General features: G+C 57.9%; 1 protein-coding gene across 1 annotated transcript in view; it reads right to left on the bottom strand.

Moving 5' to 3' along the window:
- LOC136055531 (uncharacterized) overlaps positions 1-22,869 on the bottom strand; it is a 33,804-nt gene extending 10,935 nt beyond the window's left edge. Inside the window, exons 1-16 of the mRNA XM_065747325.1 lie at positions 22,615-22,869; positions 21,290-21,356; positions 20,822-20,929; positions 20,560-20,732; positions 16,257-16,928; positions 14,936-15,002; positions 14,468-14,575; positions 14,206-14,378; positions 9,912-10,583; positions 8,591-8,657; positions 8,123-8,230; positions 7,861-8,033; positions 3,567-4,238; positions 2,242-2,308; positions 1,774-1,881; positions 1,512-1,684 (exon numbers count right to left, since the gene is read on the bottom strand). Of these exons, the coding sequence (XP_065603397.1) occupies positions 1,512-1,684; positions 1,774-1,881; positions 2,242-2,308; positions 3,567-4,238; positions 7,861-8,033; positions 8,123-8,230; positions 8,591-8,657; positions 9,912-10,583; positions 14,206-14,378; positions 14,468-14,575; positions 14,936-15,002; positions 16,257-16,928; positions 20,560-20,732; positions 20,822-20,929; positions 21,290-21,356; positions 22,615-22,869 (3,663 nt within the window). The remainder of the gene's footprint in view (positions 1-1,511; positions 1,685-1,773; positions 1,882-2,241; positions 2,309-3,566; positions 4,239-7,860; positions 8,034-8,122; positions 8,231-8,590; positions 8,658-9,911; positions 10,584-14,205; positions 14,379-14,467; positions 14,576-14,935; positions 15,003-16,256; positions 16,929-20,559; positions 20,733-20,821; positions 20,930-21,289; positions 21,357-22,614) is intronic.
- Positions 22,870-27,141: the final 4,272 nt, after the last annotated feature.

The raw sequence follows: 27,141 nt of genomic DNA, 5'->3' as shown, positions 1-27,141 counted from the left end.
TTTCTTTAGGAACTCTTCTTTTCCTTCTTTTCTTGAGCAGAGCGTCTCTCTGTGGCCCACAGAGGCGCTGCTGCTGCCTGTGCTTCTGTTTTGGAGTGAGGATGCTCAGGGCAGGGCAGCACCCCGAGCTTTTGGGTGCCTGAGCCATCCTCGCTGCCCGTAATCGGGCTCTGTGCTCTGGTGATGGCCACTGGTTCTGCTGGGGTCCGGGATGTTGCTGGGACCCCGTCGCTCCTCCATGTCCTGGGGCTGGCGATGGGGACACCGAGAGCTCGAGCGTGGCAGAGTGGTGGCACTGTGGCCTGAAGGTGCTGTGTTGGCTGCATTGCTATGAAGTTGAGGAGCTCAGATGTGAAATGCTCAATAAAGAGAGGTGAAGTTTTCCGGCGCTTTCTGGCTGCGAAGGTGATGTTATTTTTCCTCTGGTACTGTGGCTTTATGTTGGGTGGACGAGGGGAGTGGGGTAGTGTCCTGCCAGCAGCTCCTTCCCTCCCTTACTTTTCTTTGGGTTATTTGGGGTTCTTTTGCTGCAGCAGGGAGAACAACCCAGGCTCTGGAGTGGGCCCCCCCTTGGAAGGCTCTGCACCCCTGTCCCCCCAGAAGTGACCCCATCTGCCTTAGGGGTGGGTTAATAATCTCAGAACCTCCTATTTGGCATAGAAAGTCCTTCAAGGGCAAATAATGATATGTATAATGGCAGGAAGCTTTTTTTACTCAGTGACAATTTGAAAAAAAAACCCACTAGCATGACTGTAAACAGGAAGCTTCTACTTTTAAGGTATTGAAAGGTATGAAAAACCACACAGCAAAACAGAAACACAACTAACAATCTAGCAGCGCTCTGGCAATAAAGATTCTTCGGAGAATGGGAAACTGTGAACATAAACTTCCCATTTCACAACTCTTCACCTTCTGTAAAATTACTTAGTTATTACCGTTTAAAGAGGAAAAAAACATGGAGCTTTTGAGAAGTCAAACGTTTCTTATTTTCAGAAGACAATGACAAAGTAAAGCAAGAAACAAAACTTGCAATTCATGAATTAGCAACAAATTCTGGAAAGCACTATTTGAGTTTCCTAAATTAATACTCATCTGCGTCACGTACCACAAAAAGCAGGAACATGAAAAAGCAACAGCAGTATAGAACCTCATGTAGCGCAGTCTGTGTGCCATCATCACAAATGCAAATGTGAAACAACTTCAAGGCAGCTCAAGGTGTTGTTTGTAAACCAGTCCATTGGTTGGTAAACCAATCCTCCTGCAGCATCTCACCGGGCACATCTCTGTCTAGGCTCTCCCTGCTGTTCTCGATCTCTTGGAGACGGGGCAGCAAAGGTGCCCACCGGGGTGTTGCTGTGGAGGGGGACGGTGTCACCCGTGGGGATACCACTGCTGCCACCCGGGGCTGCCTCTGAGATGTTCAAGTGCTGCATCTGCCCCTCCAGCTGCTGGGAGGTGTGGACTGAGGGCACCACTGGGGCCACAGCTATGCCCTGCTCCGTGTAGGGCACGAATTGCTCTGGGGGGGCTGCGGGGGTCACCCAGCTCTGCAGAGCTGCGCAGCCATTGCTGGGCATCCAAGGTTGGCCGGTGGGGTTGGCCGGTGGGGGCACGGCAGTGTTTGCCCACCGGAGGCGAAAGACACGGAGGTCGAAGTAGCATCCGCACGGGGCTCTCCACATCTCTGCGGGGATAGAGGGAAGTTGTGGGGGGAAGGGTCTTTGAAACCCCCTCCCCCGGAGAGCTCCCACTGCGGGTAGGGGCACGTCTAACCTGGTGGGAGAGCGTTGGCTGCGCCGGTTGCCATCGGTGTAAACCAGGTGCCCGGGGCTGCCAGCGGGGGCTGCTGCCTCGCAGGGGGCTGGCAGGGTTTGGCTGAGACTGGAAGAGATGGGGGAAACGGCGTCGATCCCCTCCCCAACCGCCAGGAGGAGCCCGGAGGGGGACGGAGAAGGGACGGCAGCGCCGGCGTGGGGCGAGCGGGGCCCCCCTGCTGCTCACCTGCGCTGTTGAGGAGCTCAGGATAGATGAGCTTCGGAGGTGCCAGGGAGAAGTACGAAGCACAGAAGTAAGCAGCAGAGAGCTGCGTCTGCTGCTCTTGAGCAGCGGCTCCAACTGCCAACGGTTGGGGTCTCCTGCCGGTGGTCGTTACTGGGGGTCCTCGTGCTCTGTCCCCGCCCACCACGTCCTCCTCACCTCCAATGAGCTTACAGGGTTAACCGCGAGGTGCAGTGACCTCACCGTGGTCGTTATAAGGTGGTAAGGGGTCAGAGCTCCCATCACTGCAGCCCAGGGGGGATTTCTGTGGCTGTGGAGAGAGCAATGTGTGCTGGGGCCATCCGTGCGCCCACCATAGGGACGTGTGAGCTTGGGGCTGCACGTGGAGCCCCGTTTGGGGTTCCCGTTGTGTTTGGGGCTGGTGGAGATGCTCTCTGCTGAGGCTCCGGCTCCGGATGCCTGACTCTCATGCCTGACTTTCATGATGCACTGCAGTGAGTTTTCGTGCAGTGTCACGCTGCCCTGGAGAGCTGCCCGGGGGCTGCACCGTGGGCCACCCATCCTCTCCCCCCCGTGTCCCTGCCCTTGAACCCACCGCCCTTAACCACATCTGCTCCCCACGTGCTCCCGGATCCGTCTCAAGCCAGGCCTGGCTGAAAAGCTGTGGCTTTTACGGGTAATTTTTGGACATCCCCTTCTGCATCCTTCTGTGCAGCCACGCTGTACCCACGGTGTATGGGAACTGTTGAATCACGGCCTGAACCACTGATGGATCACCTGAGCTGAGCACCGAGGCAGCCACAGGGCCACAGCTAAAGGTGATATACCTGTGTGATTGGAACGGGTGGAGCCTGGCTCCACATCTCCCAAACCCCATTTAAGGGCAGACCACCACCGGGGAAGGATCTCTTCTTGGAGATCCCTCCTGCGTGGCGTCCACGGCAAGCCTCTTTCATCCTGAAGCCGAGCCACCATCCTTTGCCGGCTGTCTGTGCACCGTCTATATAAGCCTACTAAATATACCATCTTCCATACTGTTTTCACTGAGTACCATCCTTGGGGGTTATTTACCATACAGAAGGTGATGTTATTTTTCCTCTGGTACTGTGGCTTTATGTTGGGTGGACGAGGGGAGTGGGGTAGTGTCCTGCCAGCAGCTCCTTCCCTCCCTTACTTTTCTTTGGGTTATTTGGGGTTCTTTTGCTACAGCAGGGAGAACAACCCAGGCTCTGGAGTGGGCCCCCCCTTGGAAGGCTGTGCACCCCCGTCCCCCCAGAAGTGACCCCATCTGCCTTAGGGGGGTGAAGGCACTGCAGCCTTCCTCTGCCCTTGATCTGAGCTTCACTTCTGGGCTGGGGACACCACTTTCTGTGTCTGTCCCAGCTTCCCCCCCCCAAGGGCTGTTTCAACCCCAGCAAGACGTGGAGCGGATCAGAACAAACATTTATTAGGAAACGAGAGAAACTGTACAACAACAGAACACTATCCTCATCCCACCTTTCCCTCCCCCCTTTCCTATATGAATGGCTCTAACCCTGCTCTTCTACACCACTGCTGCAGGGGGAGACCCTCTCTTTGTGGCTTTTTCTCATCAGGAAGCTGCTTCGCTCCTTTTTCCCCCTCTTTTCTGACTTGGCCTTCAGCTGGAGCTCATCACCCCGGGGCATTGCCAGCAGCATTTCTGACAGTGTCAGATCCTGTCGCGCCTCCTTGGGGCACATCCAAACGTGGTTGAGCTGCTCCGTGCTCAGCTTCATGCTGGAGGCTTCAGGGACGCTGTAGTCGCAAGAGAGAATCTCTTCGGGCAGTGAGAGTGAGCTCATGCTGTGAGAGGTGATGATCTCATCGAGGTCACAGAGATCCCCGAGGTCTTGGAGCACGGGGATGCTGCTGGGGAGGCCGTGGTTGATCCCCTGGGGCTCAGGATCAGATCCGCTCAGCATCTCAGGGGAGCAGTTGAAGAGCCTTGCAGCCTCCTCCAGCAGCACCTCTTCGGGCACATCTCTGTCTAGGCTCTCCAGGCTGTTCTCTATCTCTTGGGGACTGGGGGCAGCAAAGATGCCTGCTGGGATGTTGCTGTGGAGGGGGACGGTGTCACCCGTGGGGATACCACTGCTGCCACCTGGGGCTGCCTCTGAGATGTTCAAGTGTTGGATCTGCCCCTCCAGCTGCTGGAAGGTGGGGACTGAGGGCACTACTGGGGCCACAGCTATGCCCTGCTCCTTGTAGGGCACGAATTGCTCCGGGGGGGCTGCGGGGGTCGCCGAGCTCTGCGGAGCCGCTCAGCCATTGCTGGGCATCCAAGGTTCTTCTTGTAGTTTTGCAATGGACCTGCCCTCAGCTCCCTTCCTCTGGGGGGTCACCCTGGTGCATCTTTGCCTTCCATCACTCTGGGGTGTGCTCTCCTAACTAGAAAAATCAAGAAACCCACCAAGAGCAAAGCAGAGCATCACACTCCATGTCATACCTGCGTGACTGATGGGCATAACCGGCTCTTCTCGTAGTGGTTGGGCTTCATGCAGGGCCTGCTCTTGTTCTGCCCCCGGGCTCGTTTGCGCTCCATGGGCTCCTGCTCCCCATCCTCGGGCTCCCCTTGCCTCTCTCCGTCCTGGCCCTGTGCATCCAACCTCCCCCTCTTGGCAGGGGGCTTGCTCTGCTTGCTGACAGCCTCCTTCTCCTTCTCTTCCTCCTCCTCCTCACCACCCCCTCGGCTGCCGGGCTCCCCGTTGGCTCTCCGGTAGGCATGGAACCGCTCCTTGGAAGCAATGAACCTGCAGAAGAATCAAGAAGCTGTGAAGAGCTGCACTGCCAGCGCCACAGAGTGCCCCCACTCTCATCCCCTCCTCGACCTCATCCCCATTCCCAACTGTATCCCTGAACACAACCCCAATTAAATCCCTATCCCCATCCTCCATCCTATCTCCTTGACCTCATCCCTGTCCCCATCCTGAAACCCACCCTCATCCCTGTCCCCACCCCCTCCTCGATCTCATCTCCATTCCCAACTCTATCCTTGTCCCCTTCTATGACCCCATTCCCAACTAAATCCCATTCCCATCCCTGATCCCATCCCCTCCTCGAACTTCATCCTCATCCTTGTCCCCATCTCCTTCTCGACGTCATCCCTATTCCCAAATCTATCCCTGACCCCAATCCAAATTAAACCCCTATCCCCATCCTCGATCCTATCCCCCCTTGACCTCATCGTCATCCTCGTCCCCCATCCTCATCTTCATCCCCACCCCCTCCTCGACCTCATCTCCATTCCCAACTCCATCCCACTCCCAACCCCAGCTAAGTCCCCATCCCCATCCTTGATTCCATTCCTTTCTCAACCTCATCCTAATCCTCGAACCCGTCGTCATCCCAAACCCCTCATGTCCATGCCCAACTCCATCCCTGCCCCCCTCCCTGAGCCCATCCCCACTCCCAACCCCAAGCAAAGCCACTTCCCAATCTCCGATCCCATCCCCACCCCCATCCAGCCGCATCCCGGGACGCGGCCGCGCCGTCCCCGGTGCCCCCCTGTAGGCCGCAGCCCCTGAGCGAGGAGCACCAGCATCTCCCGCTCGCTCCCCCCAACGCAGCCCAGGCCCGGGGACGGCCCCGTGGGGCGGCCGATGTCGCAGGGATCGGGGGGAGCACACGTGAGCCCCCGGGCCCCGCACTCACCGCTCCCGGACCGGCGCCATTGCCGCCATTGCTGCCGCACGCGGCGATGACGTCACTCACGCGACGGGCCGGGGCGGCTAGAAAAGGGCGGGCGGAGAGCGGGCCCCCTCAGGGCGGCGGGAGGAGCGGGCCGAGGCGCTGTGGCTGTGCTGCAGCGCGGCGGTGTTGGGCTGCTCGCTTTGCCAGCCGGGAGCGCTTGTGCTGCTGCTGAGGACTCCGAAAGGCCGTGGGCTCCCTCAGCTCCGCCCTCTGTGCGGAGCGGGGCCGGAGCTGCCCGGGCTTCTCTTGGGAGCTGCCCCGTGGCCTCGTCGTGCCCTATGGGCTTTCTGGCTGTGGCTTCCCCACAGCTGTGGGCTGTTTGCATGGAGGCCCCACCGTGGCACCGTGGATCTGCGCTGCTTCCCCGACTTGCCACTCTGGAGCTCAGGACGGGGACCGTCCCTGCTGCTGCTCCTGCGACTGCCCGGAGTGCCGTCCGGGCCTCGTCTTTGCTCTGGGCGTTCAATTTGGGCCCGAAAGGTAAACTGCTGCGCTGAGCTCTCCGAGTGTGTGCCCGTGACCTTTCCGTCCTGTGTAGCTGCTGGATTTCCTATGCGTTTGCAGCACTTGTTACGGTCTCCTTCTGGCTCTGTGTCCGTTTGTGGCGTCCCCATCCCCGACTCTCTGCTCGGCGTCTTTTTTTCTTTAGGAACTCTTCTTTTCCTTCTTTTCTTGAGCAGAGCGTCTCTCTGTGGCCCACAGAGGCGCTGCTGCTGCCTGTGCTTCTGTTTTGGAGTGAGGATGCTCAGGGCAGGGCAGCACCCCGAGCTTTTGGGTGCCTGAGCCATCCTCGCTGCCCGTAATCGGGCTCTGTGCTCTGGTGATGGCCACTGGTTCTGCTGGGGTCCGGGATGTTGCTGGGACCCCGTCGCTCCTCCATGTCCTGGGGCTGGCGATGGGGACACCGAGAGCTCGAGCGTGGCAGAGTGGTGGCACTGTGGCCTGAAGGTGCTGTGTTGGCTGCATTGCTATGAAGTTGAGGAGCTCAGATGTGAAATGCTCAATAAAGAGAGGTGAAGTTTTCCGGCGCTTTCTGGCTGCGAAGGTGATGTTATTTTTCCTCTGGTACTGTGGCTTTATGTTGGGTGGACGAGGGGAGTGGGGTAGTGTCCTGCCAGCAGCTCCTTCCCTCCCTTACTTTTCTTTGGGTTATTTGGGGTTCTTTTGCTGCAGCAGGGAGAACAACCCAGGCTCTGGAGTGGGCCCCCCCTTGGAAGGCTCTGCACCCCTGTCCCCCCAGAAGTGACCCCATCTGCCTTAGGGGTGGGTTAATAATCTCAGAACCTCCTATTTGGCATAGAAAGTCCTTCAAGGGCAAATAATGATATGTATAATGGCAGGAAGCTTTTTTTACTCAGTGACAATTTGAAAAAAAAACCCACTAGCATGACTGTAAACAGGAAGCTTCTACTTTTAAGGTATTGAAAGGTATGAAAAACCACACAGCAAAACAGAAACACAACTAACAATCTAGCAGCGCTCTGGCAATAAAGATTCTTCAGAGAATGGGAAACTGTGAACATAAACTTCCCATTTCACAACTCTTCACCTTCTGTAAAATTACTTAGTTATTACCGTTTAAAGAGGAAAAAAACATGGAGCTTTTGAGAAGTCAAACGTTTCTTATTTTCAGAAGACAATGACAAAGTAAAGCAAGAAACAAAACTTGCAATTCATGAATTAGCAACAAATTCTGGAAAGCACTATTTGAGTTTCCTAAATTAATACTCATCTGCGTCACGTACCACAAAAAGCAGGAACATGAAAAAGCAACAGCAGTATAGAACCTCATGTAGCGCAGTCTGTGTGCCATCATCACAAATGCAAATGTGAAACAACTTCAAGGCAGCTCAAGATGTTGTTTGTAAACCAGTCCATTGGTTGGTAAACCAATCCTCCTGCAGCATCTCACCGGGCACATCTCTGTCTAGGCTCTCCCTGCTGTTCTCGATCTCTTGGAGACGGGGCAGCAAAGGTGCCCACCGGGGTGTTGCTGTGGAGGGGGACGGTGTCACCCGTGGGGATACCACTGCTGCCACCCGGGGCTGCCTCTGAGATGTTCAAGTGCTGCATCTGCCCCTCCAGCTGCTGGGAGGTGTGGACTGAGGGCACCACTGGGGCCACAGCTATGCCCTGCTCCGTGTAGGGCACGAATTGCTCTGGGGGGGCTGCGGGGGTCACCCAGCTCTGCAGAGCTGCGCAGCCATTGCTGGGCATCCAAGGTTGGCCGGTGGGGTTGGCCGGTGGGGGCACGGCAGTGTTTGCCCACCGGAGGCGAAAGACACGGAGGTCGAAGTAGCATCCGCACGGGGCTCTCCACATCTCTGCGGGGATAGAGGGAAGTTGTGGGGGGAAGGGTCTTTGAAACCCCCTCCCCCGGAGAGCTCCCACTGCGGGTAGGGGCACGTCTAACCTGGTGGGAGAGCGTTGGCTGCGCCGGTTGCCATCGGTGTAAACCAGGTGCCCGGGGCTGCCAGCGGGGGCTGCTGCCTCGCAGGGGGCTGGCAGGGTTTGGCTGAGACTGGAAGAGATGGGGGAAACGGCGTCGATCCCCTCCCCAACCGCCAGGAGGAGCCCGGAGGGGGACGGAGAAGGGACGGCAGCGCCGGCGTGGGGCGAGCGGGGCCCCCCTGCTGCTCACCTGCGCTGTTGAGGAGCTCAGGATAGATGAGCTTCGGAGGTGCCAGGGAGAAGTACGAAGCACAGAAGTAAGCAGCAGAGAGCTGCGTCTGCTGCTCTTGAGCAGCGGCTCCAACTGCCAACGGTTGGGGTCTCCTGCCGGTGGTCGTTACTGGGGGTCCTCGTGCTCTGTCCCCGCCCACCACGTCCTCCTCACCTCCAATGAGCTTACAGGGTTAACCGCGAGGTGCAGTGACCTCACCGTGGTCGTTATAAGGTGGTAAGGGGTCAGAGCTCCCATCACTGCAGCCCAGGGGGGATTTCTGTGGCTGTGGAGAGAGCAATGTGTGCTGGGGCCATCCGTGCGCCCACCATAGGGACGTGTGAGCTTGGGGCTGCACGTGGAGCCCCGTTTGGGGTTCCCGTTGTGTTTGGGGCTGGTGGAGATGCTCTCTGCTGAGGCTCCGGCTCCGGATGCCTGACTCTCATGCCTGACTTTCATGATGCACTGCAGTGAGTTTTCGTGCAGTGTCACGCTGCCCTGGAGAGCTGCCCGGGGGCTGCACCGTGGGCCACCCATCCTCTCCCCCCCGTGTCCCTGCCCTTGAACCCACCGCCCTTAACCACATCTGCTCCCCACGTGCTCCCGGATCCGTCTCAAGCCAGGCCTGGCTGAAAAGCTGTGGCTTTTACGGGTAATTTTTGGACATCCCCTTCTGCATCCTTCTGTGCAGCCACGCTGTACCCACGGTGTATGGGAACTGTTGAATCACGGCCTGAACCACTGATGGATCACCTGAGCTGAGCACCGAGGCAGCCACAGGGCCACAGCTAAAGGTGATATACCTGTGTGATTGGAACGGGTGGAGCCTGGCTCCACATCTCCCAAACCCCATTTAAGGGCAGACCACCACCGGGGAAGGATCTCTTCTTGGAGATCCCTCCTGCGTGGCGTCCACGGCAAGCCTCTTTCATCCTGAAGCCGAGCCACCATCCTTTGCCGGCTGTCTGTGCACCGTCTATATAAGCCTACTAAATATACCATCTTCCATACTGTTTTCACTGAGTACCATCCTTGGGGGTTATTTACCATACAGAAGGTGATGTTATTTTTCCTCTGGTACTGTGGCTTTATGTTGGGTGGACGAGGGGAGTGGGGTAGTGTCCTGCCAGCAGCTCCCTCCCTTACTTTTCTTTGGGTTATTTGGGGTTCTTTTGCTACAGCAGGGAGAACAACCCAGGCTCTGGAGTGGGCCCCCCCTTGGAAGGCTGTGCACCCCCGTCCCCCCAGAAGTGACCCCATCTGCCTTAGGGGGGTGAAGGCACTGCAGCCTTCCTCTGCCCTTGATCTGAGCTTCACTTCTGGGCTGGGGACACCACTTTCTGTGTCTGTCCCAGCTTCCCCCCCCCAAGGGCTGTTTCAACCCCAGCAAGACGTGGAGCGGATCAGAACAAACATTTATTAGGAAACGAGAGAAACTGTACAACAACAGAACACTATCCTCATCCCACCTTTCCCTCCCCCCTTTCCTATATGAATGGCTCTAACCCTGCTCTTCTACACCACTGCTGCAGGGGGAGACCCTCTCTTTGTGGCTTTTTCTCATCAGGAAGCTGCTTCGCTCCTTTTTCCCCCTCTTTTCTGACTTGGCCTTCAGCTGGAGCTCATCACCCCGGGGCATTGCCAGCAGCATTTCTGACAGTGTCAGATCCTGTCGCGCCTCCTTGGGGCACATCCAAACGTGGTTGAGCTGCTCCGTGCTCAGCTTCATGCTGGAGGCTTCAGGGACGCTGTAGTCGCAAGAGAGAATCTCTTCGGGCAGTGAGAGTGAGCTCATGCTGTGAGAGGTGATGATCTCATCGAGGTCACAGAGATCCCCGAGGTCTTGGAGCACGGGGATGCTGCTGGGGAGGCCGTGGTTGATCCCCTGGGGCTCAGGATCAGATCCGCTCAGCATCTCAGGGGAGCAGTTGAAGAGCCTTGCAGCCTCCTCCAGCAGCACCTCTTCGGGCACATCTCTGTCTAGGCTCTCCAGGCTGTTCTCAGCCTCTTGGGGACTGGGGGCAGCAAAGATGCCTGCTGGGATGTTGCTGTGGAGGGGGACGGTGTCACCCGTGGGGATACCACTGCTGCCACCTGGGGCTGCCTCTGAGATGTTCAAGTGTTGGATCTGCCCCTCCAGCTGCTGGAAGGTGGGGACTGAGGGCACTACTGGGGCCACAGCTATGCCCTGCTCCTTGTAGGGCACGAATTGCTCCGGGGGGGCTGCGGGGGTCGCCGAGCTCTGCGGAGCCGCTCAGCCATTGCTGGGCATCCAAGGTTCTTCTTGTAGTTTTGCAATGGACCTGCCCTCAGCTCCCTTCCTCTGGGGGGTCACCCTGGTGCATCTTTGCCTTCCATCACTCTGGGGTGTGCTCTCCTAACTAGAAAAATCAAGAAACCCACCAAGAGCAAAGCAGAGCATCACACTCCATGTCATACCTGCGTGACTGATGGGCATAACCGGCTCTTCTCGTAGTGGTTGGGCTTCATGCAGGGCCTGCTCTTGTTCTGCCCCCGGGCTCGTTTGCGCTCCATGGGCTCCTGCTCCCCATCCTCGGGCTCCCCTTGCCTCTCTCCGTCCTGGCCCTGTGCATCCAACCTCCCCCTCTTGGCAGGGGGCTTGCTCTGCTTGCTGACAGCCTCCTTCTCCTTCTCTTCCTCCTCCTCCTCACCACCCCCTCGGCTGCCGGGCTCCCCGTTGGCTCTCCGGTAGGCATGGAACCGCTCCTTGGAAGCAATGAACCTGCAGAAGAATCAAGAAGCTGTGAAGAGCTGCACTGCCAGCGCCACAGAGTGCCCCCACTCTCATCCCCTCCTCGACCTCATCCCCATTCCCAACTGTATCCCTGAACACAACCCCAATTAAATCCCTATCCCCATCCTCGATCCTATCTCCTTGACCTCATCCCTGTCCCCATCCTGAAACCCACCCTCATCTTCATCCCCACCCCCTCCTCGATCTCATCTCCATTCCCAACTCTATCCTTGTCCCCTTCTATGACCCCATTCCCAACTAAATCCCATTCCCATCCCTGATCCCATCCCCTCCTCGAACTTCATCCTCATCCTTGTCCCCATCTCCTTCTCGACGTCATCCCTATTCCCAAATCTATCCCTGACCCCAATCCAAATTAAACCCCTATCCCCATCCTCGATCCTATCCCCCCTTGACCTCATCGTCATCCTCGTCCCCCATCCTCATCTTCATCCCCACCCCCTCCTCGACCTCATCTCCATTCCCAACTCCATCCCACTCCCAACCCCAGCTAAGTCCCCATCCCCATCCTTGATTCCATTCCTTTCTCAACCTCATCCTAATCCTCGAACCCGTCGTCATCCCAAACCCCTCATGTCCATGCCCAACTCCATCCCTGCCCCCCTCCCTGAGCCCATCCCCACTCCCAACCCCAAGCAAAGCCACTTCCCAATCTCCGATCCCATCCCCACCCCCATCCAGCCGCATCCCGGGACGCGGCCGCGCCGTCCCCGGTGCCCCCCTGTAGGCCGCAGCCCCTGAGCGAGGAGCACCAGCATCTCCCGCTCGCTCCCCCCAACGCAGCCCAGGCCCGGGGACGGCCCCGTGGGGCGGCCGATGTCGCAGGGATCGGGGGGAGCACACGTGAGCCCCCGGGCCCCGCACTCACCGCTCCCGGACCGGCGCCATTGCCGCCATTGCTGCCGCACGCGGCGATGACGTCACTCACGCGACGGGCCGGGGCGGCTAGAAAAGGGCGGGCGGAGAGCGGGCCCCCTCAGGGCGGCGGGAGGAGCGGGCCGAGGCGCTGTGGCTGTGCTGCAGCGCGGCGGTGTTGGGCTGCTCGCTTTGCCAGCCGGGAGCGCTTGTGCTGCTGCTGAGGACTCCGAAAGGCCGTGGGCTCCCTCAGCTCCGCCCTCTGTGCGGAGCGGGGCCGGAGCTGCCCGGGCTTCTCTTGGGAGCTGCCCCGTGGCCTCGTCGTGCCCTATGGGCTTTCTGGCTGTGGCTTCCCCACAGCTGTGGGCTGTTTGCATGGAGGCCCCACCGTGGCACCGTGGATCTGCGCTGCTTCCCCGACTTGCCACTCTGGAGCTCAGGACGGGGACCGTCCCTGCTGCTGCTCCTGCGACTGCCCGGAGTGCCGTCCGGGCCTCGTCTTTGCTCTGGGCGTTCAATTTGGGCCCGAAAGGTAAACTGCTGCGCTGAGCTCTCCGAGTGTGTGCCCGTGACCTTTCCGTCCTGTGTAGCTGCTGGATTTCCTATGCGTTTGCAGCACTTGTTACGGTCTCCTTCTGGCTCTGTGTCCGTTTGTGGCGTCCCCATCCCCGACTCTCTGCTCGGCGTCTTTTTTTCTTTAGGAACTCTTCTTTTCCTTCTTTTCTTGAGCAGAGCGTCTCTCTGTGGCCCACAGAGGCGCTGCTGCTGCCTGTGCTTCTGTTTTGGAGTGAGGATGCTCAGGGCAGGGCAGCACCCCGAGCTTTTGGGTGCCTGAGCCATCCTCGCTGCCCGTAATCGGGCTCTGTGCTCTGGTGATGGCCACTGGTTCTGCTGGGGTCCGGGATGTTGCTGGGACCCCGTCGCTCCTCCATGTCCTGGGGCTGGCGATGGGGACACCGAGAGCTCGAGCGTGGCAGAGTGGTGGCACTGTGGCCTGAAGGTGCTGTGTTGGCTGCATTGCTATGAAGTTGAGGAGCTCAGATGTGAAATGCTCAATAAAGAGAGGTGAAGTTTTCCGGCGCTTTCTGGCTGCGAAGGTGATGTTATTTTTCCTCTGGTACTGTGGCTTTATGTTGGGTGGACGAGGGGAGTGGGGTAGTGTCCTGCCAGCAGCTCCTTCCCTCCCTTACTTTTCTTTGGGTTATTTGGGGTTCTTTTGCTGCAGCAGGGAGAACAACCCAGGCTCTGGAGTGGGCCCCCCCTTGGAAGGCTCTGCACCCCTGTCCCCCCAGAAGTGACCCCATCTGCCTTAGGGGTGGGTTAATAATCTCAGAACCTCCTATTTGGCATAGAAAGTCCTTCAAGGGCAAATAATGATATGTATAATGGCAGGAAGCTTTTTTTACTCAGTGACAATTTGAAAAAAAAACCCACTAGCATGACTGTAAACAGGAAGCTTCTACTTTTAAGGTATTGAAAGGTATGAAAAACCACACAGCAAAACAGAAACACAACTAACAATCTAGCAGCGCTCTGGCAATAAAGATTCTTCAGAGAATGGGAAACTGTGAACATAAACTTCCCATTTCACAACTCTTCACCTTCTGTAAAATTACTTAGTTATTACCGTTTAAAGAGGAAAAAAACATGGAGCTTTTGAGAAGTCAAACGTTTCTTATTTTCAGAAGACAATGACAAAGTAAAGCAAGAAACAAAACTTGCAATTCATGAATTAGCAACAAATTCTGGAAAGCACTATTTGAGTTTCCTAAATTAATACTCATCTGCGTCACGTACCACAAAAAGCAGGAACATGAAAAAGCAACAGCAGTATAGAACCTCATGTAGCGCAGTCTGTGTGCCATCATCACAAATGCAAATGTGAAACAACTTCAAGGCAGCTCAAGATGTTGTTTGTAAACCAGTCCATTGGTTGGTAAACCAATCCTCCTGCAGCATCTCACCGGGCACATCTCTGTCTAGGCTCTCCCTGCTGTTCTCGATCTCTTGGAGACGGGGCAGCAAAGGTGCCCACCGGGGTGTTGCTGTGGAGGGGGACGGTGTCACCCGTGGGGATACCACTGCTGCCACCCGGGGCTGCCTCTGAGATGTTCAAGTGCTGCATCTGCCCCTCCAGCTGCTGGGAGGTGTGGACTGAGGGCACCACTGGGGCCACAGCTATGCCCTGCTCCGTGTAGGGCACGAATTGCTCTGGGGGGGCTGCGGGGGTCACCCAGCTCTGCAGAGCTGCGCAGCCATTGCTGGGCATCCAAGGTTGGCCGGTGGGGTTGGCCGGTGGGGGCACGGCAGTGTTTGCCCACCGGAGGCGAAAGACACGGAGGTCGAAGTAGCATCCGCACGGGGCTCTCCACATCTCTGCGGGGATAGAGGGAAGTTGTGGGGGGAAGGGTCTTTGAAACCCCCTCCCCCGGAGAGCTCCCACTGCGGGTAGGGGCACGTCTAACCTGGTGGGAGAGCGTTGGCTGCGCCGGTTGCCATCGGTGTAAACCAGGTGCCCGGGGCTGCCAGCGGGGGCTGCTGCCTCGCAGGGGGCTGGCAGGGTTTGGCTGAGACTGGAAGAGATGGGGGAAACGGCGTCGATCCCCTCCCCAACCGCCAGGAGGAGCCCGGAGGGGGACGGAGAAGGGACGGCAGCGCCGGCGTGGGGCGAGCGGGGCCCCCCTGCTGCTCACCTGCGCTGTTGAGGAGCTCAGGATAGATGAGCTTCGGAGGTGCCAGGGAGAAGTACGAAGCACAGAAGTAAGCAGCAGAGAGCTGCGTCTGCTGCTCTTGAGCAGCGGCTCCAACTGCCAACGGTTGGGGTCTCCTGCCGGTGGTCGTTACTGGGGGTCCTCGTGCTCTGTCCCCGCCCACCACGTCCTCCTCACCTCCAATGAGCTTACAGGGTTAACCGCGAGGTGCAGTGACCTCACCGTGGTCGTTATAAGGTGGTAAGGGGTCAGAGCTCCCATCACTGCAGCCCAGGGGGGATTTCTGTGGCTGTGGAGAGAGCAATGTGTGCTGGGGCCATCCGTGCGCCCACCATAGGGACGTGTGAGCTTGGGGCTGCACGTGGAGCCCCGTTTGGGGTTCCCGTTGTGTTTGGGGCTGGTGGAGATGCTCTCTGCTGAGGCTCCGGCTCCGGATGCCTGACTCTCATGCCTGACTTTCATGATGCACTGCAGTGAGTTTTCGTGCAGTGTCACGCTGCCCTGGAGAGCTGCCCGGGGGCTGCACCGTGGGCCACCCATCCTCTCCCCCCCGTGTCCCTGCCCTTGAACCCACCGCCCTTAACCACATCTGCTCCCCACGTGCTCCCGGATCCGTCTCAAGCCAGGCCTGGCTGAAAAGCTGTGGCTTTTACGGGTAATTTTTGGACATCCCCTTCTGCATCCTTCTGTGCAGCCACGCTGTACCCACGGTGTATGGGAACTGTTGAATCACGGCCTGAACCACTGATGGATCACCTGAGCTGAGCACCGAGGCAGCCACAGGGCCACAGCTAAAGGTGATATACCTGTGTGATTGGAACGGGTGGAGCCTGGCTCCACATCTCCCAAACCCCATTTAAGGGCAGACCACCACCGGGGAAGGATCTCTTCTTGGAGATCCCTCCTGCGTGGCGTCCACGGCAAGCCTCTTTCATCCTGAAGCCGAGCCACCATCCTTTGCCGGCTGTCTGTGCACCATCTATATAAGCCTACTAAATATACCATCTTCCATACTGTTTTCACTGAGTACCATCCTTGGGGGTTATTTACCATACAGAAGGTGATGTTATTTTTCCTCTGGTACTGTGGCTTTATGTTGGGTGGACGAGGGGAGTGGGGTAGTGTCCTGCCAGCAGCTCCCTCCCTTACTTTTCTTTGGGTTATTTGGGGTTCTTTTGCTACAGCAGGGAGAACAACCCAGGCTCTGGAGTGGGCCCCCCCTTGGAAGGCTGTGCACCCCCGTCCCCCCAGAAGTGACCCCATCTGCCTTAGGGGGGTGAAGGCACTGCAGCCTTCCTCTGCCCTTGATCTGAGCTTCACTTCTGGGCTGGGGACACCACTTTCTGTGTCTGTCCCAGCTTCCCCCCCCCAAGGGCTGTTTCAACCCCAGCAAGACGTGGAGCGGATCAGAACAAACATTTATTAGGAAACGAGAGAAACTGTACAACAACAGAACACTATCCTCATCCCACCTTTCCCTCCCCCCTTTCCTATATGAATGGCTCTAACCCTGCTCTTCTACACCACTGCTGCAGGGGGAGACCCTCTCTTTGTGGCTTTTTCTCATCAGGAAGCTGCTTCGCTCCTTTTTCCCCCTCTTTTCTGACTTGGCCTTCAGCTGGAGCTCATCACCCCGGGGCATTGCCAGCAGCATTTCTGACAGTGTCAGATCCTGTCGCGCCTCCTTGGGGCACATCCAAACGTGGTTGAGCTGCTCCGTGCTCAGCTTCATGCTGGAGGCTTCAGGGACGCTGTAGTCGCAAGAGAGAATCTCTTCGGGCAGTGAGAGTGAGCTCATGCTGTGAGAGGTGATGATCTCATCGAGGTCACAGAGATCCCCGAGGTCTTGGAGCACGGGGATGCTGCTGGGGAGGCCGTGGTTGATCCCCTGGGGCTCAGGATCAGATCCGCTCAGCATCTCAGGGGAGCAGTTGAAGAGCCTTGCAGCCTCCTCCAGCAGCACCTCTTCGGGCACATCTCTGTCTAGGCTCTCCAGGCTGTTCTCTATCTCTTGGGGACTGGGGGCAGCAAAGATGCCTGCTGGGATGTTGCTGTGGAGGGGGACGGTGTCACCCGTGGGGATACCACTGCTGCCACCTGGGGCTGCCTCTGAGATGTTCAAGTGTTGGATCTGCCCCTCCAGCTGCTGGAAGGTGGGGACTGAGGGCACTACTGGGGCCACAGCTATGCCCTGCTCCTTGTAGGGCACGAATTGCTCCGGGGGGGCTGCGGGGGTCGCCGAGCTCTGCGGAGCCGCTCAGCCATTGCTGGGCATCCAAGGTTCTTCTTGTAGTTTTGCAATGGACCTGCCCTCAGCTCCCTTCCTCTGGGGGGTCACCCTGGTGCATCTTTGCCTTCCATCACTCTGGGGTGTGCTCTCCTAACTAGAAAAATCAAGAAACCCACCAAGAGCAAAGCAGAGCATCACACTCCATGTCATACCTGCGTGACTGATGGGCATAACCGGCTCTTCTCGTAGTGGTTGGGCTTCATGCAGGGCCTGCTCTTGTTCTGCCCCCGGGCTCGTTTGCGCTCCATGGGCTCCTGCTCCCCATCCTCGGGCTCCCCTTGCCTCTCTCCGTCCTGGCCCTGTGCATCCAACCTCCCCCTCTTGGCAGGGGGCTTGCTCTGCTTGCTGACAGCCTCCTTCTCCTTCTCTTCCTCCTCCTCCTCACCACCCCCTCGGCTGCCGGGCTCCCCGTTGGCTCTCCGGTAGGCATGGAACCGCTCCTTGGAAGCAATGAACCTGCAGAAGAATCAAGAAGCTGTGAAGAGCTGCACTGCCAGCGCCACAGAGTGCCCCCACTCTCATCCCCTCCTCGACCTCATCCCCATTCCCAACTGTATCCCTGAACACAACCCCAATTAAATCCCTATCCCCATCCTCCATCCTATCTCCTTGACCTCATCCCTGTCCCCATCCTGAAACCCACCCTCATCCCTGTCCCCACCCCCTCCTCGATCTCATCTCCATTCCCAACTCTATCCTTGTCCCCTTCTATGACCCCATTCCCAACTAAATCCCATTCCCATCCCTGATCCCATCCCCTCCTCGAACTTCATCCTCATCCTTGTCCCCATCTCCTTCTCGACGTCATCCCTATTCCCAAATCTATCCCTGACCCCAATCCAAATTAAACCCCTATCCCCATCCTCGATCCTATCCCCCCTTGACCTCATCGTCATCCTCGTCCCCCATCCTCATCTTCATCCCCACCCCCTCCTCGACCTCATCTCCATTCCCAACTCCATCCCACTCCCAACCCCAGCTAAGTCCCCATCCCCATCCTTGATTCCATTCCTTTCTCAACCTCATCCTAATCCTCGAACCCGTCGTCATCCCAAACCCCTCATGTCCATGCCCAACTCCATCCCTGCCCCCCTCCCTGAGCCCATCCCCACTCCCAACCCCAAGCAAAGCCACTTCCCAATCTCCGATCCCATCCCCACCCCCATCCAGCCGCATCCCGGGACGCGGCCGCGCCGTCCCCGGTGCCCCCCTGTAGGCCGCAGCCCCTGAGCGAGGAGCACCAGCATCTCCCGCTCGCTCCCCCCAACGCAGCCCAGGCCCGGGGACGGCCCCGTGGGGCGGCCGATGTCGCAGGGATCGGGGGGAGCACACGTGAGCCCCCGGGCCCCGCACTCACCGCTCCCGGACCGGCGCCACTGCCGCCATTGCCGCCATTGCTGCCGCACGCGGCGATGACGTCACTCACGCGACGGGCCGGGGCGGCTAGAAAAGGGCGGGCGGAGAGCGGGCCCCCTCAGGGCGGCGGGAGGAGCGGGCCGAGGCGCTGTGGCTGTGCTGCAGCGCGGCGGTGTTGGGCTGCTCGCTTTGCCAGCCGGGAGCGCTTGTGCTGCTGCTGAGGACTCCGAAAGGCCGTGGGCTCCCTCAGCTCCGCCCTCTGTGCGGAGCGGGGCCGGAGCTGCCCGGGCTTCTCTTGGGAGCTGCCCCGTGGCCTCGTCGTGCCCTATGGGCTTTCTGGCTGTGGCTTCCCCACAGCTGTGGGCTGTTTGCATGGAGGCCCCACCGTGGCACCGTGGATCTGCGCTGCTTCCCCGACTTGCCACTCTGGAGCTCAGGACGGGGACCGTCCCTGCTGCTGCTCCTGCGACTGCCCGGAGTGCCGTCCGGGCCTCGTCTTTGCTCTGGGCGTTCAGTTTGGGCCCGAAAGGTAAACTGCTGCGCTGAGCTCTCCGAGTGTGTGCCCGTGACCTTTCCGTCCTGTGTAGCTGCTGGATTTCCTATGCGTTTGCAGCACTTGTTACGGTCTCCTTCTGGCTCTGGGTCCGTTTGTGGCGTCCCCATCCCCGACTCTCTGCTCGGCGTCTTTTTTTCTTTAGGAACTCTTCTTTTCCTTCTTTTCTTGAGCAGAGCGTCTCTCTGTGGCCCACAGAGGCGCTGCTGCTGCCTGTGCTTCTGTTTTGGAGTGAGGATGCTCAGGGCAGGGCAGCACCCCGAGCTTTTGGGTGCCTGAGCCATCCTCGCTGCCCGTAATCGGGCTCTGTGCTCTGGTGATGGCCACTGGTTCTGCTGGGGTCCGGGATGTTGCTGGGACCCCGTCGCTCCTCCATGTCCTGGGGCTGGCGATGGGGACACCGAGAGCTCGAGCGTGGCAGAGTGGTGGCACTGTGGCCTGAAGGTGCTGTGTTGGCTGCATTGCTATGAAGTTGAGGAGCTCAGATGTGAAATGCTCAATAAAGAGAGGTGAAGTTTTCCGGCGCTTTCTGGCTGCGAAGGTGATGTTATTTTTCCTCTGGTACTGTGGCTTTATGTTGGGTGGACGAGGGGAGTGGGGTAGTGTCCTGCCAGCAGCTCCTTCCCTCCCTTACTTTTCTTTGGGTTATTTGGGGTTCTTTTGCTGCAGCAGGGAGAACAACCCAGGCTCTGGAGTGGGCCCCCCCTTGGAAGGCTCTGCACCCCTGTCCCCCCAGAAGTGACCCCATCTGCCTTAGGGGTGGGTTAATAATCTCAGAACCTCCTATTTGGCATAGAAAGTCCTTCAAGGGCAAATAATGATATGTATAATGGCAGGAAGCTTTTTTTACTCAGTGACAATTTGAAAAAAAAACCCACTAGCATGACTGTAAACAGGAAGCTTCTACTTTTAAGGTATTGAAAGGTATGAAAAACCACACAGCAAAACAGAAACACAACTAACAATCTAGCAGCGCTCTGGCAATAAAGATTCTTCAGAGAATGGGAAACTGTGAACATAAACTTCCCATTTCACAACTCTTCACCTTCTGTAAAATTACTTAGTTATTACCGTTTAAAGAGGAAAAAAACATGGAGCTTTTGAGAAGTCAAACGTTTCTTATTTTCAGAAGACAATGACAAAGTAAAGCAAGAAACAAAACTTGCAATTCATGAATTAGCAACAAATTCTGGAAAGCACTATTTGAGTTTCCTAAATTAATACTCATCTGCGTCACGTACCACAAAAAGCAGGAACATGAAAAAGCAACAGCAGTATAGAACCTCATGTAGCGCAGTCTGTGTGCCATCATCACAAATGCAAATGTGAAACAACTTCAAGGCAGCTCAAGATGTTGTTTGTAAACCAGTCCATTGGTTGGTAAACCAATCCTCCTGCAGCATCTCACCGGGCACATCTCTGTCTAGGCTCTCCCTGCTGTTCTCGATCTCTTGGAGACGGGGCAGCAAAGGTGCCCACCGGGGTGTTGCTGTGGAGGGGGACGGTGTCACCCGTGGGGATAGCACTGCTGCCACCCGGGGCTGCCTCTGAGATGTTCAAGTGCTGCATCTGCCCCTCCAGCTGCTGGGAGGTGTGGACTGAGGGCACCACTGGGGCCACAGCTATGCCCTGCTCCGTGTAGGGCACGAATTGCTCTGGGGGGGCTGCGGGGGTCACCCAGCTCTGCAGAGCTGCGCAGCCATTGCTGGGCATCCAAGGTTGGCCGGTGGGGTTGGCCGGTGGGGGCACGGCAGTGTTTGCCCACCGGAGGCGAAAGACACGGAGGTCGAAGTAGCATCCGCACGGGGCTCTCCACATCTCTGCGGGGATAGAGGGAAGTTGTGGGGGGAAGGGTCTTTGAAACCCCCTCCCCCGGAGAGCTCCCACTGCGGGTAGGGGCACGTCTAACCTGGTGGGAGAGCGTTGGCTGCGCCGGTTGCCATCGGTGTAAACCAGGTGCCCGGGGCTGCCAGCGGGGGCTGCTGCCTCGCAGGGGGCTGGCAGGGTTTGGCTGAGACTGGAAGAGATGGGGGAAACGGCGTCGATCCCCTCCCCAACCGCCAGGAGGAGCCCGGAGGGGGACGGAGAAGGGACGGCAGCGCCGGCGTGGGGCGAGCGGGGCCCCCCTGCTGCTCACCTGCGCTGTTGAGGAGCTCAGGATAGATGAGCTTCGGAGGTGCCAGGGAGAAGTACGAAGCACAGAAGTAAGCAGCAGAGAGCTGCGTCTGCTGCTCTTGAGCAGCGGCTCCAACTGCCAACGGTTGGGGTCTCCTGCCGGTGGTCGTTACTGGGGGTCCTCGTGCTCTGTCCCCGCCCACCACGTCCTCCTCACCTCCAATGAGCTTACAGGGTTAACCGCGAGGTGCAGTGACCTCACCGTGGTCGTTATAAGGTGGTAAGGGGTCAGAGCTCCCATCACTGCAGCCCAGGGGGGATTTCTGTGGCTGTGGAGAGAGCAATGTGTGCTGGGGCCATCCGTGCGCCCACCATAGGGACGTGTGAGCTTGGGGCTGCACGTGGAGCCCCGTTTGGGGTTCCCGTTGTGTTTGGGGCTGGTGGAGATGCTCTCTGCTGAGGCTCCGGCTCCGGATGCCTGACTCTCATGCCTGACTTTCATGATGCACTGCAGTGAGTTTTCGTGCAGTGTCACGCTGCCCTGGAGAGCTGCCCGGGGGCTGCACCGTGGGCCACCCATCCTCTCCCCCCCGTGTCCCTGCCCTTGAACCCACCGCCCTTAACCACATCTGCTCCCCACATGCTCCCGGGTCCGTCTCAAGCCAGGCCTGGCTGAAAAGCTGTGGCTTTTACGGGTAATTTTTGGACATCCCCTTCTGCATCCTTCTGTGCAGCCACGCTGTACCCACGGTGTATGGGAACTGTTGAATCACGGCCTGAACCACTGATGGATCACCTGAGCTGAGCACCGAGGCAGCCACAGGGCCACAGCTAAAGGTGATATACCTGTGTGATTGGAACGGGTGGAGCCTGGCTCCACATCTCCCAAACCCCATTTAAGGGCAGACCACCACCGGGGAAGGATCTCTTCTTGGAGATCCCTCCTGCGTGGCGTCCACGGCAAGCCTCTTTCATCCTGAAGCCGAGCCACCATCCTTTGCCGGCTGTCTGTGCACCATCTATATAAGCCTACTAAATATACCATCTTCCATACTGTTTTCACTGAGTACCATCCTTGGGGGTTATTTACCATACAGAAGGTGATGTTATTTTTCCTCTGGTACTGTGGCTTTATGTTGGGTGGACGAGGGGAGTGGGGTAGTGTCCTGCCAGCAGCTCCTTCCCTCCCTTACTTTTCTTTGGGTTATTTGGGGTTCTTTTGCTACAGCAGGGAGAACAACCCAGGCTCTGGAGTGGGCCCCCCCTTGGAAGGCTGTGCACCCCCGTCCCCCCAGAAGTGACCCCATCTGCCTTAGGGGGGTGAAGGCACTGCAGCCTTCCTCTGCCCTTGATCTGAGCTTCACTTCTGGGCTGGGGACACCACTTTCTGTGTCTGTCCCAGCTTCCCCCCCCCAAGGGCTGTTTCAACCCCAGCAAGACGTGGAGCGGATCAGAACAAACATTTATTAGGAAACGAGAGAAACTGTACAACAACAGAACACTATCCTCATCCCACCTTTCCCTCCCCCCTTTCCTATATGAATGGCTCTAACCCTGCTCTTCTACACCACTGCTGCAGGGGGAGACCCTCTCTTTGTGGCTTTTTCTCATCAGGAAGCTGCTTCGCTCCTTTTTCCCCCTCTTTTCTGACTTGGCCTTCAGCTGGAGCTCATCACCCCGGGGCATTGCCAGCAGCATTTCTGACAGTGTCAGATCCTGTCGCGCCTCCTTGGGGCACATCCAAACGTGGTTGAGCTGCTCCGTGCTCAGCTTCATGCTGGAGGCTTCAGGGACGCTGTAGTCGCAAGAGAGAATCTCTTCGGGCAGTGAGAGTGAGCTCATGCTGTGAGAGGTGATGATCTCATCGAGGTCACAGAGATCCCCGAGGTCTTGGAGCACGGGGATGCTGCTGGGGAGGCCGTGGTTGATCCCCTGGGGCTCAGGATCAGATCCGCTCAGCATCTCAGGGGAGCAGTTGAAGAGCCTTGCAGCCTCCTCCAGCAGCACCTCTTCGGGCACATCTCTGTCTAGGCTCTCCAGGCTGTTCTCAGCCTCTTGGGGACTGGGGGCAGCAAAGATGCCTGCTGGGATGTTGCTGTGGAGGGGGACGGTGTCACCCGTGGGGATACCACTGCTGCCACCTGGGGCTGCCTCTGAGATGTTCAAGTGTTGGATCTGCCCCTCCAGCTGCTGGAAGGTGGGGACTGAGGGCACTACTGGGGCCACAGCTATGCCCTGCTCCTTGTAGGGCACGAATTGCTCCGGGGGGGCTGCGGGGGTCGCCGAGCTCTGCGGAGCCGCTCAGCCATTGCTGGGCATCCAAGGTTCTTCTTGTAGTTTTGCAATGGACCTGCCCTCAGCTCCCTTCCTCTGGGGGGTCACCCTGGTGCATCTTTGCCTTCCATCACTCTGGGGTGTGCTCTCCTAACTAGAAAAATCAAGAAACCCACCAAGAGCAAAGCAGAGCATCACACTCCATGTCATACCTGCGTGACTGATGGGCATAACCGGCTCTTCTCGTAGTGGTTGGGCTTCATGCAGGGCCTGCTCTTGTTCTGCCCCCGGGCTCGTTTGCGCTCCATGGGCTCCTGCTCCCCATCCTCGGGCTCCCCTTGCCTCTCTCCGTCCTGGCCCTGTGCATCCAACCTCCCCCTCTTGGCAGGGGGCTTGCTCTGCTTGCTGACAGCCTCCTTCTCCTTCTCTTCCTCCTCCTCCTCACCACCCCCTCGGCTGCCGGGCTCCCCGTTGGCTCTCCGGTAGGCATGGAACCGCTCCTTGGAAGCAATGAACCTGCAGAAGAATCAAGAAGCTGTGAAGAGCTGCACTGCCAGCGCCACAGAGTGCCCCCACTCTCATCCCCTCCTCGACCTCATCCCCATTCCCAACTGTATCCCTGAACACAACCCCAATTAAATCCCTATCCCCATCCTCCATCCTATCTCCTTGACCTCATCCCTGTCCCCATCCTGAAACCCACCCTCATCCCTGTCCCCACCCCCTCCTCGATCTCATCTCCATTCCCAACTCTATCCTTGTCCCCTTCTATGACCCCATTCCCAACTAAATCCCATTCCCATCCCTGATCCCATCCCCTCCTCGAACTTCATCCTCATCCTTGTCCCCATCTCCTTCTCGACGTCATCCCTATTCCCAAATCTATCCCTGACCCCAATCCAAATTAAACCCCTATCCCCATCCTCGATCCTATCCCCCCTTGACCTCATCGTCATCCTCGTCCCCCATCCTCATCTTCATCCCCACCCCCTCCTCGACCTCATCTCCATTCCCAACTCCATCCCACTCCCAACCCCAGCTAAGTCCCCATCCCCATCCTTGATTCCATTCCTTTCTCAACCTCATCCTAATCCTCGAACCCGTCGTCATCCCAAACCCCTCATGTCCATGCCCAACTCCATCCCTGCCCCCCTCCCTGAGCCCATCCCCACTCCCAACCCCAAGCAAAGCCACTTCCCAATCTCCGATCCCATCCCCACCCCCATCCAGCCGCATCCCGGGACGCGGCCGCGCCGTCCCCGGTGCCCCCCTGTAGGCCGCAGCCCCTGAGCGAGGAGCACCAGCATCTCCCGCTCGCTCCCCCCAACGCAGCCCAGGCCCGGGGACGGCCCCGTGGGGCGGCCGATGTCGCAGGGATCGGGGGGAGCACACGTGAGCCCCCGGGCCCCGCACTCACCGCTCCCGGACCGGCGCCACTGCCGCCATTGCCGCCATTGCTGCCGCACGCGGCGATGACGTCACTCACGCGACGGGCCGGGGCGGCTAGAAAAGGGCGGGCGGAGAGCGGGCCCCCTCAGGGCGGCGGGAGGAGCGGGCCGAGGCGCTGTGGCTGTGCTGCAGCGCGGCGGTGTTGGGCTGCTCGCTTTGCCAGCCGGGAGCGCTTGTGCTGCTGCTGAGGACTCCGAAAGGCCGTGGGCTCCCTCAGCTCCGCCCTCTGTGCGGAGCGGGGCCGGAGCTGCCCGGGCTTCTCTTGGGAGCTGCCCCGTGGCCTCGTCGTGCCCTATGGGCTTTCTGGCTGTGGCTTCCCCACAGCTGTGGGCTGTTTGCATGGAGGCCCCACCGTGGCACCGTGGATCTGCGCTGCTTCCCCGACTTGCCACTCTGGAGCTCAGGACGGGGACCGTCCCTGCTGCTGCTCCTGCGACTGCCCGGAGTGCCGTCCGGGCCTCGTCTTTGCTCTGGGCGTTCAATTTGGGCCCGAAAGGTAAACTGCTGCGCTGAGCTCTCCGAGTGTGTGCCCGTGACCTTTCCGTCCTGTGTAGCTGCTGGATTTCCTATGCGTTTGCAGCACTTGTTACGGTCTCCTTCTGGCTCTGTGTCCGTTTGTGGCGTCCCCATCCCCGACTCTCTGCTCGGCGTCTTTTTTTCTTTAGGAACTCTTCTTTTCCTTCTTTTCTTGAGCAGAGCGTCTCTCTGTGGCCCACAGAGGCGCTGCTGCTGCCTGTGCTTCTGTTTTGGAGTGAGGATGCTCAGGGCAGGGCAGCACCCCGAGCTTTTGGGTGCCTGAGCCATCCTCGCTGCCCGTAATCGGGCTCTGTGCTCTGGTGATGGCCACTGGTTCTGCTGGGGTCCGGGATGTTGCTGGGACCCCGTCGCTCCTCCATGTCCTGGGGCTGGCGATGGGGACACCGAGAGCTCGAGCGTGGCAGAGTGGTGGCACTGTGGCCTGAAGGTGCTGTGTTGGCTGCATTGCTATGAAGTTGAGGAGCTCAGATGTGAAATGCTCAATAAAGAGAGGTGAAGTTTTCCGGCGCTTTCTGGCTGCGAAGGTGATGTTATTTTTCCTCTGGTACTGTGGCTTTATGTTGGGTGGACGAGGGGAGTGGGGTAGTGTCCTGCCAGCAGCTCCTTCCCTCCCTTACTTTTCTTTGGGTTATTTGGGGTTCTTTTGCTGCAGCAGGGAGAACAACCCAGGCTCTGGAGTGGGCCCCCCCTTGGAAGGCTCTGCACCCCTGTCCCCCCAGAAGTGACCCCATCTGCCTTAGGGGTGGGTTAATAATCTCAGAACCTCCTATTTGGCATAGAAAGTCCTTCAAGGGCAAATAATGATATGTATAATGGCAGGAAGCTTTTTTTACTCAGTGACAATTTGAAAAAAAAACCCACTAGCATGACTGTAAACAGGAAGCTTCTACTTTTAAGGTATTGAAAGGTATGAAAAACCACACAGCAAAACAGAAACACAACTAACAATCTAGCAGCGCTCTGGCAATAAAGATTCTTCAGAGAATGGGAAACTGTGAACATAAACTTCCCATTTCACAACTCTTCACCTTCTGTAAAATTACTTAGTTATTACCGTTTAAAGAGGAAAAAAACATGGAGCTTTTGAGAAGTCAAACGTTTCTTATTTTCAGAAGACAATGACAAAGTAAAGCAAGAAACAAAACTTGCAATTCATGAATTAGCAACAAATTCTGGAAAGCACTATTTGAGTTTCCTAAATTAATACTCATCTGCGTCACGTACCACAAAAAGCAGGAACATGAAAAAGCAACAGCAGTATAGAACCTCATGTAGCGCAGTCTGTGTGCCATCATCACAAATGCAAATGTGAAACAACTTCAAGGCAGCTCAAGATGTTGTTTGTAAACCAGTCCATTGGTTGGTAAACCAATCCTCCTGCAGCATCTCACCGGGCACATCTCTGTCTAGGCTCTCCCTGCTGTTCTCGATCTCTTGGAGACGGGGCAGCAAAGGTGCCCACCGGGGTGTTGCTGTGGAGGGGGACGGTGTCACCCGTGGGGATAGCACTGCTGCCACCCGGGGCTGCCTCTGAGATGTTCAAGTGCTGCATCTGCCCCTCCAGCTGCTGGGAGGTGTGGACTGAGGGCACCACTGGGGCCACAGCTATGCCCTGCTCCGTGTAGGGCACGAATTGCTCTGGGGGGGCTGCGGGGGTCACCCAGCTCTGCAGAGCTGCGCAGCCATTGCTGGGCATCCAAGGTTGGCCGGTGGGGTTGGCCGGTGGGGGCACGGCAGTGTTTGCCCACCGGAGGCGAAAGACACGGAGGTCGAAGTAGCATCCGCACGGGGCTCTCCACATCTCTGCGGGGATAGAGGGAAGTTGTGGGGGGAAGGGTCTTTGAAACCCCCTCC

This window comes from Cyrtonyx montezumae, unplaced genomic scaffold (assembly GCF_038088225.1).
Source record: "Cyrtonyx montezumae isolate F1298 unplaced genomic scaffold, pur_monq_1.0 scaffold_44, whole genome shotgun sequence".
In the NCBI taxonomy this organism is placed as follows: domain Eukaryota; kingdom Metazoa; phylum Chordata; class Aves; order Galliformes; family Odontophoridae; genus Cyrtonyx; species Cyrtonyx montezumae.
This window is presented reverse-complemented; position numbering and strand designations above follow the sequence as displayed.